At 26.0% G+C, this 17,081-nt stretch overlaps 1 protein-coding gene across 1 annotated transcript; it reads left to right on the top strand.

The window, feature by feature from the left end:
• Nucleotides 1-7,606: 7,606 nt before the first annotated feature.
• On the top strand, nucleotides 7,607-14,739 carry LOC119680152 (circadian clock-controlled protein daywake). Its single transcript, XM_038092834.1, has 5 exons — nucleotides 7,607-7,646; nucleotides 12,488-12,578; nucleotides 12,651-12,888; nucleotides 14,166-14,299; nucleotides 14,359-14,739. Exons 2-5 carry the CDS (start codon nucleotides 12,506-12,508, stop codon nucleotides 14,658-14,660), a joined length of 747 nt encoding a protein of 248 aa, XP_037948762.1. The 5' UTR covers nucleotides 7,607-7,646; nucleotides 12,488-12,505; the 3' UTR covers nucleotides 14,661-14,739.
• The last annotated feature ends 2,342 nt before the right edge of the window (nucleotides 14,740-17,081 follow it).

Here is a 17,081-nt window from a genome sequence, read left to right as displayed (position 1 = left end):
CCAAGAATACTTCCTTGTGGAACGCCAGCTTCTATTGGGAAATTATTAGAAATATATGATTTACATTTCACTTTAAAGCTTCTAATATGCAGATACGATTCTAAAACTAACTGAACATTTGCAGGTAATGAACAGCGTATTTTATATATGAGCCCATTATGCCATTTTTTATCAAATGGCTTTTAGCCTGATAAAAATCGTGATTAATTGTCAATACTTGATAAAGTTCAAGTTCACAAAATAGGCGAGATAATATATATAAATATGTTATAAATTTTTTAAAAAACATTAAATCTGCACGTATTCATGCATTATATATACAAACGTGTATGTATATAAATGTACACATACATAGGTTTGTATGTAATTAAATCTTTATACTAGAAAAAAATTGTTTAGATGTATTTAAAATTCAATACACTTCCGTATTTGTAAATACAATTAATTTTGGTAATTAGTTATATGGGCACTACAGCATTTACAGTCAATTTGTTAATTTTTAATAACAATTTTGTTAATTAGTCGTCTTTATATGCCTGAATTCACATCAATACACCGCGCGAAATTTTATATTGCAACTTAGTTATTAAGATTTTAAAACATTCACTTCAGGTATAGAAGTAAAATATTATTACACTTGTATTTAAAATAATAATAAAAATCATCATAATTGTCTAACTTAAATAGAGAAAAGCTTACCTATTTTACATGTTGAATAAGAGGTTTGTTTTATATGTAAGTCGATAAGTTTTATAATTTAAATTTTAAGCCCTGATTTCTTTTAATAAATATTGAAAAAATAATTTTTTCATTTATTTTATTTCATTTTTTTTATTAAATTAAAAAAATTAATTTTCATAGAAACCATTAAAACATAGAAAACTCACATTTACGTTTTTTTGGGTATATTTAACTGTCAACAGCTGCATAAGAGCATAAATAGTTTTTTTAGATTACTTTTTTCTTTTTTGTTACGCCAAGCAAACGGCAACGTTGCGTCTTTGCAGCGTTGGCTTCCATTACATGTTTGCTTGAAGAACATTTTTCATTTATTTACATTGGGTTTACGTTATTTTTATCGTCGTAATTGAAAACTTTATACATATTTAATTTTTAAGAAAACAGTTGTGAATTTATAAATAATTTTAATTTATTTATTTTATAATTGAACATAGAAATAATACAAATGAATATAAAATTATTTTTATATCAAGTAAATGCGTTATTTTGTTTAAATTTCATCAGATCCCTTCAAGCATACATTGTTTTTATATAAAAATTATCAACTTTATAAATAAATAATTATTACACTTTTTAAACTTAAGCAATTATTTTTTATGTTATTTGTTAGAATTTTATGTTTCAAAATAATTAACTTGCACAAATGTAAAAAATTTTTTTTCATGATGTAGACGCAACTATTAACGGTACATAAAAGTATACACATATAATTAATAACTACATATATTTTTTTACCATATTAGTTTGAGTTAAAAGTATGTAATGAAAATAAATAAAATTATTTTCGGAGTGATTAATATTATTTAAAAAATAACTGAAATTTTAATTTATTTTTTTTCTGTTTACCAAACCGTCCACAAAACAAACGTCACTCAAAGAAGACTAAAGAAGAACTAAACAAATGAATGCCACTTATTAATTAAATGAACTCACAAAATTTTGCTTTTATTTGGGCACACAAATGTAACGGTTTCATCCTCTTTGTTTCCCTTAAACTGCGTTGTCGCTGTTCACTTATTTGAATGTTTCATAAACACTTCATTTTAAATAATTTACATTTAGAATAAAGTTACATACATATTAAACATACATATAGTATATAGTACAAATAAATTACTTATTAAGTGTTATGATTATACATATACAACATATAATTAATAGCTGATGAGTAAGTAATTAAATATTGTCACAAGCAATTCATTTCGAAAAAATTGAAAATAAAACACTAGAAATTAGAATAATTAGAATAAATTTAAAACGATCTTATTAATATTAGTAATATAAATCAGCGATAGGTATGCATTGGCTTAATTTGCTCAGTCAGTTATGGAACAGTTTGAAAATCACAAATCAAACCGACAACAGCAACATCAACGCATAACAAACCTGAAACTCCAATCAGTGGCGGATAACAAATTTTGGCATATACTTATTTGTTTTTGTAATGTCATTTAATGTTCGACTTCATACGATTAATACGAATATGAAGACAAAGAGAAATGTTGTCAATATGCATGGGTAAACATATCTATGATATGCAATATGCTCTAAATGCTCTGAAAAATGACATCAGAAACTTTTATTTATTTTGAGCCAAACAATAAAAAGCATTGGAGCATCAGTAGAAAATATAAATTTTGTTTTCATGATATAGAATTTGTATGTGTAGATATGATTTAGTGTTTGTTGTTATTTTGCTCTTTAAATAGACTTCTATGCTAACCGTTGATTTAATTAGCGTAGCTAGTATTTTCTATATCAAAGTAATCACACTTTAACGCCTTTTGAGCTTAAAGTCGTCAATATTCGCGGCAGTGTACTCCAAACGAAGCCTTTAAAGACTAGCTTAACAACATTAAATTTAAAATAAACAAACATAAATTTTGTAGATTTATCTATTAGAAATAAGTGTTTGCGAATTATGTTTTCTATGTATAAAATGACTTATTTGAGTTATATTTACTAAAAACAAATATTTTTTATTGTGAATTTCAATTAAAAGAAGATTAAGAATGGCTGACAAGAAGAATGATTTGGTTTAATTTTAATTTTTAATACATAATATACAAAAGAGTTTTAACTACATTCTAAGGTTCTAAATACCTGAAACTCAATTGGCTACAAATACCCGCATATGGTGAGAAAAATAATAGAAACGTTATATGTACGATAAAATAAATGATATACAATACATAAATTAGAACAAAAATATAAAATAAAATTTAAAAATATTATAACACAAATAAAATAAATATCTATTAAAATAATTTAACAAAATGTATCAAAATTTAATATCAATATATATGTAATATATTCAAATAAAAAAAAAATAATATAAAATTAAATAAAAAACAATTTGGGTTAAAATAAAATAATATAACATGAAACAAACAAATTAAAACTTTATTACACAAAATATTTTTAAAAATTAATTTTAGTTTCATATAAAATATAACTCATTTAAAATAAGACACAATAATATTAAATAAAACAATTAAGAATAAAATAAATAAACTAAACTCATAAATTAAAGCGAAATTGTTGAAAAATAGTATGGAATAAATTAATCTCCTTAGTAAAAAATAATAACTTAAATTAATGTAAATATATACAAAAAAGTGTGGTTATATGTGAACATAATTCAATAACATTAAAATGTGTTTAAAATTAAATTTAAAAATGATTAATTTAAGATTACAGCATTATTAGATTTATTAATTGATATAAAAAAATTTGTATCTTCTTATTAAAATACATATGAATTAAATTTTTAGTGTCAATAACAAGATTTATCTTTTGTATAGTAAAGAGGATAATGGTAAGGAAATTTCGAATTAATTTAATTTTTAATTAAATACCTTTATTGGTCTGACCCGTTTTGGGCCCTTTTTCTGATATTACTAAATATCTCTCATCAGCGGTTTTTGAAAACAACTCTTCCTTTAAATGTCCATATATTCCAGATTTCAATAATCTGGAAATTAGTTTGCTTGACTGTATAATTTGATCCACAGTGACTTTTGTTAAATGATCCACTTTTGTTAAATGTTAAAGAATGACATCTGCACTAAATGGATATTTTAACGACCATGACCCAATGCCTTATTCAGAATGGTTAATAAAACTATAGCATCCTACAAATAAATTTGAGAAAATAAAAAAAACAACACAAACTTTAAACTTTACTTTATATCATGTTATACGTATTATAGTCAAATATTTTTAATCAATCCTTCTCTGTGCTTTAATACTTACAATATAATTTTGTTGAATTCTTATCTAGATTCTTAGATAACAATATTAATCAATTTATTTATAAAATTAAAATAAATACTAGTATTTTAGAAAGAAAACAAAATCTTTAAAAAAAAAAGACTGAATAAATTGAGGAAAAGAATTTAAAAAGACTAACGTAAAGGCGTCATTATTGATTTAACAAGGAATTATATAGTTCCGCTTCTACCTATTATGTTTTATGCATGTTTTCTTATTAAAATAGTATTTACGGCTCATTAGACATTTAAATAGCAGCAATCGAACAGATAATTTTACTCTCCGAGATATTATGGACTCGAATTAAGTTAACAAAATATTAATTAAGTTATTAACGATATATGTAATAATCAGGTGCAGTTTTAATAATTGTTCAGCTAATGATATTATTACTATATTCTTTTACTATAATTATATATGCCAGGCGATATTCTACTAAAAAAGAAAATTATTTTTAAAGTTTAAAACACAATAATCTCGTTTAAATAATTTTAAATTACAAATAATAATGGGTTAATGGGTTAATAAGTCAAAATAAATTATGGTATACCACTGTGTCGATTAGTTAGAGTGTTCCAAACTTTTTCCTGGAATTTTTGAATAGACTAATTGGCGTATATTGATTAATTAGTTAGTAACACACATTTTTTGTGTAAATTTTAAGTTTAAATAAATTTCGAATTCTTTAATAACATAGAAGAGAGAAAAATAGCAATTAGCTTCCGGCATAAAGTTACGATGGTCTCCATATAATATAGTGTGTAATGTTCTAATTAAAATGTCAAAAAATATGACGTTTATATGTACATGGAGGTGAATATATACGCGTTTTTTTTGTGAAAAAAAAAATTCCTTACCTACAACTATAACTATACCACTATGAATTAGTAAACCCAAAAGAACTGAACTTAATCTGGCAGGCGATCAATTCCAAACATTGTCAAAACAACCCAAATGTTAATTAATATTACATACATGATTTAATTAGAAAATGTCCTTAATGAAACTCTTGTGTAAAAAATTGTGATTTCATCTTTGGAACTCAAAGCCCTCGATTTCTTAACGATTTTAATATACAGTTGTCAATTCAAACTTTTAGATGTTTATATACAGTCTTACAAGAGGTTTCAATGACAGCTACTTTTATGCTTGTACATTTAGTCAAGCAGCATTGAAGGCATTTTTGGCTTGTACGTAATGTTCTAAGTCTCTGGTATCCTAGGTTGATACCAGTCGCAAAATTTCTGGTCCGGAATCTTGAAATGATGTCTACAACTATGATTTTACACAACAATAGAAACATGAAATTGTTAGGACGACACTAAAGATAACTACTACTAATGTATATTTTAAGAAAAGGTATTAAAAAATATACCTCTAAAAGGTATTTAAAAAGATACACATTTTTTTTCTTAACAGTAGGTTGAAAGCTTACGATGCCACAGTGTGACACTTGAGCCCACTATAAGCATCTCTTAGAATGAATGAAGAAGATTTCCACAGGAGTGTGAAAACTTCATTCCAGTAATCATGTGAGAGAGATGGGAAGAGATAGGCTTAATGCGTAGTGGGCTAGGTTCATCTAAGCCAGAAAGCAAGGGCATAATAATGAAGGGGGTGGAGTTATAGCTAAGCGCGAGAATGAGATTAACGTTAAACTTTGTGACCAGGGTCATTAAAGCCATAGTATAGATTTCAGAAGAATGAAGAAATGTCTTCAGGAAGGGTATTGGGAAAAGCGACGTCAGGGGGATCGTTTCAAATAATTATATCAACATATATCAATAATACTATCAATAATTATAATTAAATTGAAGTAGCATTTCACCAAGTATATAAAGCTCAGAGAAGGACTAGAGGATTATGTCGAGAAGTAAAGATAAAGCCATATCATATCTTTTAATAAATAAACTAGTTTCTCCATTTTTGAACTATTCACTCAAATATTCACACAAAAGCTTTTCATGAACTTAGATAATATATTCTATATCTGTTATGTATAAGAATTTGTTACATAATTTTAAACCTATATTAAATTTTCTTAAACCTATATTACGCTACTATCAACACAGTTCAAGGACTGTTAGGATTCTACTCTAATAATTTTATTAAAGCTAATAAAACACTTATCAGTGGTGATAGTATATAGCTAAACCATATTTAGAAATTTAATTCTAGTGGGGGTTTACAGAACGGGGACCTTAAATATTTTTCTATAAAAGTTTCCAAGTATTTAGTCTATCGCGGCCAATTATATTTCCTGGTGAAGTTTTTATTCATTTTATTAATTCCTATTTATTTAATTATTAACGGTTGCAGCTGTTAGTGAAAAAGTAGCCATAATCATAAGGAGATACTTCATTACTAGATAATAAGTTCGATCAACTTCAAAACCTTAGTATGTGCATTACTCGTTGATATGCTTCCACATCGAAATATGAACTCGGTTTTTATTGGGGATGACCACATTTTATTGACATTTTATAGGGGTGCATAACAATTTGATTAAAAGAGAGATTCGGTCCTTTATGAGTTTTGTATGTAGTATGAAAATATATTTAATAGAACATAACGAATATTATGAAAAAATAAAGACAATCTTAACTACAAATTGCAAGAGAGGGCAAGGACAGTCTAATGACGAAAATGTTGACTCCATTGAACATTGTACCAAATTTCACTCTTGACTGCTCGACAATGTCGATACCTGCAGTTCAGCTTGCAAATCTTTTAAGATTTCAAAACTTTTTGTAGCGCTGCGATGAGTAGCGATTTTCATAAAGCAATGCGCGTTAATTGGACTTCAGATACTTTGTTTGACAAGATAATTTTGTGCGCATTTCAGATTTACTTGAAATTTGAGGAAACCAATCAGAGCAGTTCTAAGGTGACTTGTAATTTTTCATTATACATTAAATTGGTTTTAATTTTAATTTATTATATTATTTTTTGCATCCTCTGTTTACATCTTTAATTTTGTTATTACTTAATAGAATTACTTACGGCATAATACGAGCTAAGTTGCTATATTTTATATAAGTTAATAAATGTGTAAAAGTGTACTTTCATTATTTCATTATGCATATATATACATGCATATGTACTTAGCTTATTACCAGTGACAACAATACCAACAGGCTTGCATGAATAGATACTTTTGTTGCATCTGATATGGGAACGAAACTTATTTAATAATTTATTAGCATTAATGGTCGGTCTCGCGTTTATTATAAGCCTCGTCACATACGTGGTGGAATTACCTACCAATACTCGATTTTTTACGATATTTATACTTCGCATTTATAGTTTGTATCTACTTCCACTTAATTTATAATTTTATTGTATGTGATTTTGTGTTAACTCGCACGCGTTCACTGTTTTGTTAGTCAAATTCTAACAAGTATAAAACGGCGACAATTTGCGGCACTTCGACTCAGTTTGGCTCAGGCGGTGTTTAAGACGTGCTCGTTTCGGAGAATTACTTAAGAACATATCACATTCTAAGAACTTCAAAAAAGATTTTAGCCTAAAGTTTTTTTTTTAAAATTTAATAAAACAAATTTTATTTGTCCTTGTGCTAAAATTAATTAAAATTAATTTCATAGATAAACATTTTTTGAAGAAGTGAAAAAGTGAGTGAATTTATCGAATGTAGTTTATAAAACATATATATAAAAATTTAATATTAATATAAGAAAAATATTTAAAAATATTATAATCTATTTAAAAATTTTAAATATTTTATATTCAGCTAATTCTGCCATCAGAACAAGTGTACATTAAAATATTGATTTACTTTTAAGAATCTCAGCAAAAACAAAATTAAATTTATAAAAAATATTAAAAATAATTTATTGATGACGTTAATTTAAAATGATGTTAATGTTAAAGAAATATTAACTGCAAATATGTGTGACAACATGTGTATGATTTTTCAATTAATATTATCTATCATTTTTGAAATTTAAAAAAAATATTTTTAAATTTAAATCTTTGTCAATACACACTAACAAAATGGATAAAACATTATATTTTAAAAATATTATGATATTTTTATCATTTAGATAAAATTTATTTAAAAAGAGGTTTTTTCGCGCAGTAGTGAGCTACAGCAATAAAAATTAATTTTATATTATTTTAATTATTTGAATTTTTAACTGAGCAGCTGTTTCGAGTATTGCCAAATACCCATAATTAGTGGTCTTTTTTTTGACTGCAATTACCAGATATCGAACTAGTATCCTGCCAAATTTGAAGCTCAGAGTCAGCGCACCTTAACTAACACCCAAAGCCGTACTTGACTTTTATGTCCGCATATTTTTCTGCAGTTTTGTTACATAGCTGTGAAAGTTTTATTAACCAATTTATTTATTTATATTTATATTTAGCTTTTTAAAAATTTAAAAATATATATTTTAAAATTAAATTTGAAATATAACTCATAGTATTTTGTCCGAATCGTTCCAAGATTTTTCTTATTCCCTGAAAGTGTGTTATATTAAAAACTAAACATTTTCATCACCAAATAAACTTGAAGAAATATTAAAATTTTTATAATAAATTTCCAATAAAAAGAAATATAAAATATATATTGAATTTTAAAATATTTTATAATTAATTGTTAATGCGATCAATTTTATCAATAAGTTTTTAATTTTCACCGGGCTTAGATTTAACTCATAAAAATGATAAAAAAAATTTATACCAAGTTCATTATTTTATTAATTAATTTGGTTGTAGTCCCCTTCTCAATAAGTACTAAAGTACTTACAAGATGATGACAGCAAAGTGATGATAATTTACAATTCAACGTATCATTATTAATATATAAAAATTAATTGCTAGTATTTAATAAACTCTGATTTTACATACTATAAAATATATGAATGCCATATATCAAACTTAAAACTATAATTTATTATTTAATTATACTAATAATAATTTAATTATAAACTGAGAGTTAAATTTTACTTATATCACAAAAAAATCAAAAAAATGTTTTATGATCGCTAACATTATAGTCGAAGTGGAAATTAAGAGAAAAGATACAATAGTACAGATTTAAAACAATAAAGTAATATAAAAAAATATTAATTATATAATAATATTATAATTATGTAATAATATTATTGTAATATTTATTATTGTAATATTATTATTATAATTGTATAAAAGTATAAAATAATATTTATTATACACATTTTTGACTGGACTGGGCTTTCCATATTACCTTAAAAGATTCGAAATTCATTCAGAACTTACCAAGTATTAAGGTCGTGTGCGAGTTAGGCTAAGTTGATGCTAAACCAAATGGGAGATTTTTTGGGATTTTTTGCACTGCACACATTTAGCCATTTATCAACACGTATTGACACATCACTACATTATCGGCTCATCTTAGAATTTCCCTCATTTAGAACGCAACTTAGCCTAACTCGCACACGTCCTAAGTACTAAATATTAAAAAGTAAAAGAAGACAAATTCATAAAATATAAACATAAAAAATTTCCTTGTTTGCTTTCCGCAATGAATTTTAATAATTGACCAGTATGGAAAGTGCTAGTTGAGTAAGTGGGGGGTTTTTCCCTAAAGACGATGACAGAAAAAATGATCGAAAACAAACTGGGATCGCATAATAATGTTTGCTGCAAAAATCCTGTGGTTGAAATAAGAAGATCTCGACAGAAGGAAGCTCTAGAAAGCAGCTGTATTACACCAAGGCAAAGTATAAGGCTAGCTATCTGAAGTAGCAGAGTAGAAGAAAATGAGAAAATGAAAAATAGGGGCCCTACTGCGCAGTAATACAAAAGAGGAGGAGTTTAGTTCGTGCGAGTCGGGCACACACTTACTGGGTCACCGGGTCTGTGCGTTGGCATTCCTCTCCTTTCTACAATACAATACAAGACAATACAAATTAACTAATATCAAAAACACTACACCTGAATTACTGAATTAAGTCAATTATATTTATAATTAGAATTATAATTAGAATACAGTAAGGGAAATGCTTCATTCAAAAACTGCTCATATCTTTAAATCAAAATGAATTAAATTATTTTATATTTTATATAATAAAAAAAAAATTTTTTTTTTAAATTATTATTATTTATTTTATTTTAAATATTATTATTTTATTTTTCGCAATAGCGGAATAATGACGCAAGAATAGATTATATTTATGAATTTTGAAATAAACTAATATTAACTTTTTTATTTGTTTAGTAATAAACTATAACTAATATTGACCTATCCCTGAATTCTGAAGTCTAAACATACTAGTCTTAAATATAATCTCTAATTCTTAGTCAAAAATTAACAAGAATTGCCGTCATTCATTAAAAAAAAAAAATAATGGTACATAATAGTAAAAAGATTAAAGCATACTTCAATAATAGTTAGAAATATGTGCAGAAACTTTTTAGAAGTTGTACGGGGTTAATGAGAAATCACTGTATATATACTCGATATACATATAAATTTATTTATTCTAGCTTAATTAAAATAAAATGGCGTTCAAGACTTAAGACCCTAAGGTCATATTGTACAAAATTCCAAGATATGTCTATGAATCAGACTTCACAGAATAAGATCTAGTCTTGGAAATTTTTTGATAATAAAATTTTGTCATTTCAAATAATAATAAAAAAATTGTCATTACATTTCTGGCAGTCCAAAGTAATAAAAAATATTTCTGCTGTATAATAACTTTTATTTGTTATTACTTAGCATTTTTTAACGATTTAGCAAAATTACTTTGTTTACATTCTGATGTATTATGGTATAATGACATTTTTACATGTTTAGAGGCAACGTGAAAGATATTTCCCTTCTTAATTTGCATATGAAACCAATTTTGTCTCTCATGTGTGGTCTGCCCAGTGAATTTGTATTCAAACCGCCTCCAATTAGTTTACAAAAATGAATTTAGCAATAATTGCACATTTGATAAGAAATTAACAGTTAAGCAAATTATAGACCTTTTTTTGAAGGGTAATAATAATAATTAATAATAATAAAAAAAAAATGATATTCCATTGAATTCAATTACATTATTTGCAATACGAAGGCAAGTAATTTTAATTGAAATAACGAAAGCATTTGATCGAAACTATATCGCTAATAGGGACTTTACTGAAGAAGAATATTCTGCCTTTACTTAACACTCTATTCTTAGTTCCATATAAATTCATTGCAATTGAAAGCATACTATTATTACTAATACTATAAGAATCAGAAAATCAGAAATATGACTACCGCTGAGTGTAGTAATGTCTGATGTTGCCAGACTTTAATATTCAAAATTCGCGATCTCAAATCGAAACAACAGACCTCTAGTTGTACAGTAACAAAAAGAAATTTATCTCTAATCTAAGCTCTATTCAAATCTGTAATAGTCTAAATTCAAATTCTAATACTTCTAATTAATACCACTTTATTGGTATACTATATAGCAAAATTTGGGTTGATGCGCTAAACGCAGAATGTCGTAGAAACAAATACGCAGCAGCTCAACAAACAGCAGCGCTTAGAGTGAACACAGCGGACCGTACAGTATCCGAAGCTGCAGTGATAGTAATTAGTGGGGACACACCAATCGACCTCCTAGCTCAAGAAAGGAAAACACGTTGGGTACAGATACAAAACAACGAAAACATGGCGAACAGATATACGCGGCTATGTTATCAAATGTTATCAAGGCATGGTTATGTTATGTTCGCAAATACCTCCTTAGAATGGTGAACAGCTGCTAGCTGTATGCTGGCGAAGACGATAACAACCACACGTTTTTTTACTGCTCGCAGTGCCACAATGAAAGGTCTGCACTCGAATGTAATACCGGAGAATTCACTGCAGAAAATATTATAAATGAAATGCTACAAAGCGAAGATGCCGTAGAGAGATACTAAGAACCAAGCAGATAGTTCTCCACGTAGAAGAGCGTGAGTAAGCAAAGATGAGGCGGAAGTCTGGACGCAGGCTATTAACAAACAAAAAAAAAGGCAAGAAGCCAAGAAAAAAAGGAATCAGCCCGAAGTAATACAATAGTGGTCCCAGGAAGGTTTCCCAGATGAAGAGGTATGGTGTTTTAGTCGGTAAGAGTCTGGCACACCGGTATCATGACGATGGTATTGACGGCCCATGATGGGTTTAACACACCTCATCGCAAAATAGTATATAATGTCACAAACATCTCAATGGTCGTTCTGTTACATAAATATATACATAAAATATAATATACAAGGACATTGAATACAAGGTTTAAGCTGGAATTATTTATATTTTAAAAGTTCACTTGCAATTTTATGTTTTTGAAAATCAATTACTTCACGGAAAGTAATTTCTACACCAATTATAAGAATATACAAGAAGAAAAAACTAATAAATCTATCAAAAATCTATATGGACCAAATTTTAAATTATATATAATAATCTCATAACAATTTTTAATTATTTTGACTCTTTCTCTTACAGAAAAAATATCGCCCAAAAATGATCACATACTTTCTCACGTCTGTTTTAATGCTGTTAAGCTATTCAAGCATCACCTTCTCAAATGAAATACGTTAGTATAACAATATTAATAATAAATATAATTAATATGTCTTTCTAATCCAATATATATCTAATTATATAGCTGATTACATAAAACTCTGTAGTCGAAATGATCCAAAAGTCAACGAGTGCGTCAGAAACACTGTTCACAATATGCGTCCTTACCTTAAGAATGGTATTAAAGAGTTAAATGTACCTGCTATGGAACCACTTTATATTGGAGATTTAAATATATTGGATGGTGGATCTGCCGGTATCAGTGTAAAAGCGAAAAAATTAAATATTTATGGAGCTTCAAACTTCGAAATTAAAAAAATTAAGTGAGTACATAATGACTAAAAAATAAAAAGATATGTAGAAATAATTGATTTTGAAAATTCGGTGTCTTAAATTTAGTTCAAATGTGCACTGTCGAAAATTTAGAAAAGAACAAAATTTAAGTAATTATAAATATAATAAAAATGGTGCTAATATAAAGTATATTAATGCTAACAAAATCTATTTTATGGAACTACATAATAATTATTGTGAATTACAGTTGATAGATAAAAGTAAGATATTAATATATAATCAAAAAACTCTTTGTGTGCGAGTCGTATAACTGCAGTAGTGGGTTATGTTTAGTATAGTGGTATAACATTATAAGCTTGGTACAATACCATGGATTCTGTGACATCCAACGTGCAATGACATATATGATATATGCTTTTATTTGCATAGAGATTTGCAGATATTTGCATAAACTATAAAAAAAATGAAAAATTAAAATTGTACTGTTACATCATTATTCGTAATGTGAGTGATATAAAACGCATAAAAGAAATTTATAAGGTTGATTTTTTATGTCGAATGTGACGCGTCTTATGACGAAAAGAAACTAGAATGGTTCGAACAGATTTGGAGAAGAAATAGCAAAAATTTAAATATATTAATCAAATTTTTGTTATTGCTCCATCATTACTGTTCGAACCCTTCTAAAAAATTACAATTTAAATATTTTCTATCACAAATTGTTAACATTAGAGCACTGCATTTTCGCATAACGCATTGATATTCTAATTGGGTATCTGAGTAAATGATTAGTGGGTAAATGGGTAATAGTTTTTTTCTTTTGAGCGTCGTATTAGATATACATACAACAAATGTAAATACAGTAAATAACCGAAATTTCATACCTACCATAATAATAATAATAATAATAACTTTTCATTTATACTTCAAGAGCGAATTGAATCATTTGGGCTTTAATCGCATGTCACACTCTGCACAAGACAGAGTTGTACTTCTCTAATTTTTTGGCGAAAATTTTAAAAATAAAATAACGAATTTACAGTGTGAAAGTATTATATTTCAAAGTAGGGTAGAGACTATCAAAGACAGTCAGTACCAAAGTTAATTTTAAAACTCTCTTCTACACGTACAGGTATTATTTTTTTTTTTTTGAATCGAGAATTGTCTCCTTAATTTATTTATTTCATTTAATTAGCAAAAACCCAACACATTTATTATTTAAATATCCGAAATTATTTTATTTTTTTGTATTTTATGAATATTCAACCGTTATTAATTTAATTGTATTGAATTATATTTTTTGAAGATCATCAAATAATGCGAAACGTTTTGATTTCGAGCTTAATCTGCCAAGTTTACACGGTGAAGGTAACTATGAAATGAATGGTCAAATTTTAGCTTTACCGCTAAAAGGAAATGGGCCATTCACTGGAAATTTCAGTAAGTAATCCCAGTTTTATTATTTTTTATTTTACTTAATATTTCTTGATTTTCTATAGCTAACTTCTATGCATATGTCAAAATCATATTTGACGTAGAAAACGTAAATGATGTAGAGAAGATGTCACTTAAAGAATTGCGTGTTAAAATTCGTACCGGTACGGGTAGTATACATTTGCAAAATCTATTTAATGGGGATAAAGCATTGGGCGATGTTGTTAATGAGACAATCAATAAAAATTTCGAACTCTTTACGAATGAAGTCATCGTACCCATTGAACGTGCATTAGAAAAGAAATTCTCGGCGATCACGAGTAATGTTGTGGGTTCCTTCACATATGATCAGCTATTTCCTGCATAAAAAAGGATAACTAAAAATTTAACACTTATTTAGTTAATATTAATATTAAACATTAATATGTTAATGTTAAAGTAAGTTAATATTAAACATTAAGTTAAAGTGTGTATAAAATAAAAATAATTTATTTTTGTTATGTTGCTCTGGAAAATTAATATATTCTATTAACTTTTGAATATTCGTATACATGATTCGTATGTAAAAATGTGATAATTTAATTAATTAATACCTTGAAATAATTTTTTTTTATTAATAGTTAAAGTATTTATGTAAAAAATAATCACAAATAATTATGTATAAAATTTATTTAATATAATTTTTAATTAATATTCGCTTCCATTTTTGGTAAGGTATTAAAATATATGATCTCCCTTTTTTTATTTTCAGTTATCATTTTTGCTATTTATATAAAATAATATATAATATTACTTTTTAATATAAAATAACAATAACTAAAATATAACAAATTTATAATCTGATCTCACTGCCGTATTAGCAAATATTGTGTGCCGCTGAAAGCAGGATAGTAAGTCAATTTTCAAACAATTTAACATCGATAATGCAGTTCAGATTAAAGAATGAATAGGAAACCGTTGCAACGGTTCACCAGCTTGAAAAAATTTAATAAACTCGTTTAATAATGAAATTCATTTGCTCAGTTCTCCTCTAACCTTTTTTGAGTGACGTTTGGTTTGTGGTCTGATTCAAAAAAAACGGTGTTCTTAAATTGCAGTTATAAATCTAAACAAAATCAATCAATCGAACACAAATTTTATTTGTTTCAATTGTACGTCAACTAAATATAATCAAAACATATGATAATTTATTATTTTTTCTGTGCATATTTTTATGTACCGGCAATAGTTGTGAAAATCGTGTACATCGTGAAAAAAAACTTTGCTTCACTTAATATAAAAATATTTTTATATTTATTTATAGTATTTCTGTGTCCAATTATAAAAAAAATAAATTAAAGTAATTCACTAATTCATAACTGAGTTAAAGATAAATTTGTTAAAGGTTTTAAAATTCTAAAATTTTTAAACCGATATACATATATAATAACGTAAACAAATGTAAATAAACTGCAAATGTTCTTTCAGCAGAGCAGACATTTTAACGAACAACAACGCTGCAGAGACTTGACACTCTTCAAGCAGACATTTTAATAGCAACCAGCGCTACAGAGACGCAACTTCGCTGCTAGCTTCGCAATACTAAAAAAAAAAACCACTATATATGCAGTTATGTGGCTATGTGGATAATCAAATATAAACTAAAAAAAACAAGAATTTGAGTTTTATGTGTTTTATCAACGGTTTTTGTGAAAAACTAATTAAATTTATTTTGTATTATTTTCACTAATTAAATAAAAATATAAATTAAATTAATAAAAATCTTATGACTCTTTTAAACTAAACCTAATGAATATTTTTGATATAATCTTTTTTAAAAAATGAATTTTTTCTTATTCAACAAATAAAATAAGGTAAGCTGTTTTTTTCTTTATTTTCAGTTAATTATTAATTTAAATTAAGAGTATGAATTTAAAAGCTGCATATGTTGTATCAAAAAAAATTTCCTATAAATATATATGTATATACAATTTTTTAATAAAAAATTGATAAAGATATAAAACATAACACCTTATTTCAATTTTATATTATAAAAAATAAATTATTTATTAATCATTTCTAAATAAAAACAACAGTGACAAAAAATGTTTTCAATCAGTAGTGAACTTTAAAAATATTTAATGTATTTAATATCCATACAAAAAAATTATTGTTTATTTATTTAATATATTTAAAATATATACAAATAAGTTATTGTTTACTTACAACATATTTATTATATGTAGTTATATGAAGTGTGTATAATGTTCATAAAAAATTTTAAAAAAAAATTTTATATTATATATAACAAATATACATATGTATGTACAGATGTATAAAATATGGAATAACATAACGAATTTCCTTTTTATTGTTTATTCAATTGCGCCTAGTTAAAAACAATAACTAATTAGCAATATTTTTATATCGGGGACTTAAAAAATTCGATATGAATCCTTATATATAATATTATAGTACTATGATTAATATTTATTTTTTTTATACTAAAACAATTGAATCCAAAATGTTCTTCAAGCAGTAGACAAGTCATATTTATACAATCAACGCTGCAGAGATACGGCGTCACTGCTTAGTTGTTGATCATTAAAAACGTAGAAATATAAATACATGTATTGTATTCTCCATGTTAAAAATAATCATCGATTTTGAAAAGCGGCCATTAATGAAACCTTTCTATGTTTTTGGTGATTACAATAGAAAATAAATCAAAATTAATATGCGTAATAAGCAAAGAAAAAAGATAAAAGTATAAATAAGAAAAATAAATTAAAATCAATATGTGTGACAA

This window comes from Teleopsis dalmanni, chromosome 2 (assembly GCF_002237135.1).
Source record: "Teleopsis dalmanni isolate 2A chromosome 2, ASM223713v2, whole genome shotgun sequence".
Taxonomy (NCBI): domain Eukaryota; kingdom Metazoa; phylum Arthropoda; class Insecta; order Diptera; family Diopsidae; genus Teleopsis; species Teleopsis dalmanni.
The sequence above is the reverse complement of the archived record's forward strand: the minus strand, read 5'-3'. Positions and strand labels throughout refer to the sequence as shown.

Coding starts and splice junctions, on each gene's coding strand:
- LOC119680152 (XM_038092834.1), top strand. CDS start 12,506: ATGATCACATACTTTCTCACGTCTGTTTTAATGCTGTTAAGCTATTCA. Junction 12,579..12,650: donor CACCTTCTCAAATGAAATAC/GTTAGTATAACA, acceptor CTAATTATATAG/CTGATTACATAAAACTCTGT. Junction 12,889..14,165: donor TTCGAAATTAAAAAAATTAA/GTGAGTACATAA, acceptor TATTTTTTGAAG/ATCATCAAATAATGCGAAAC.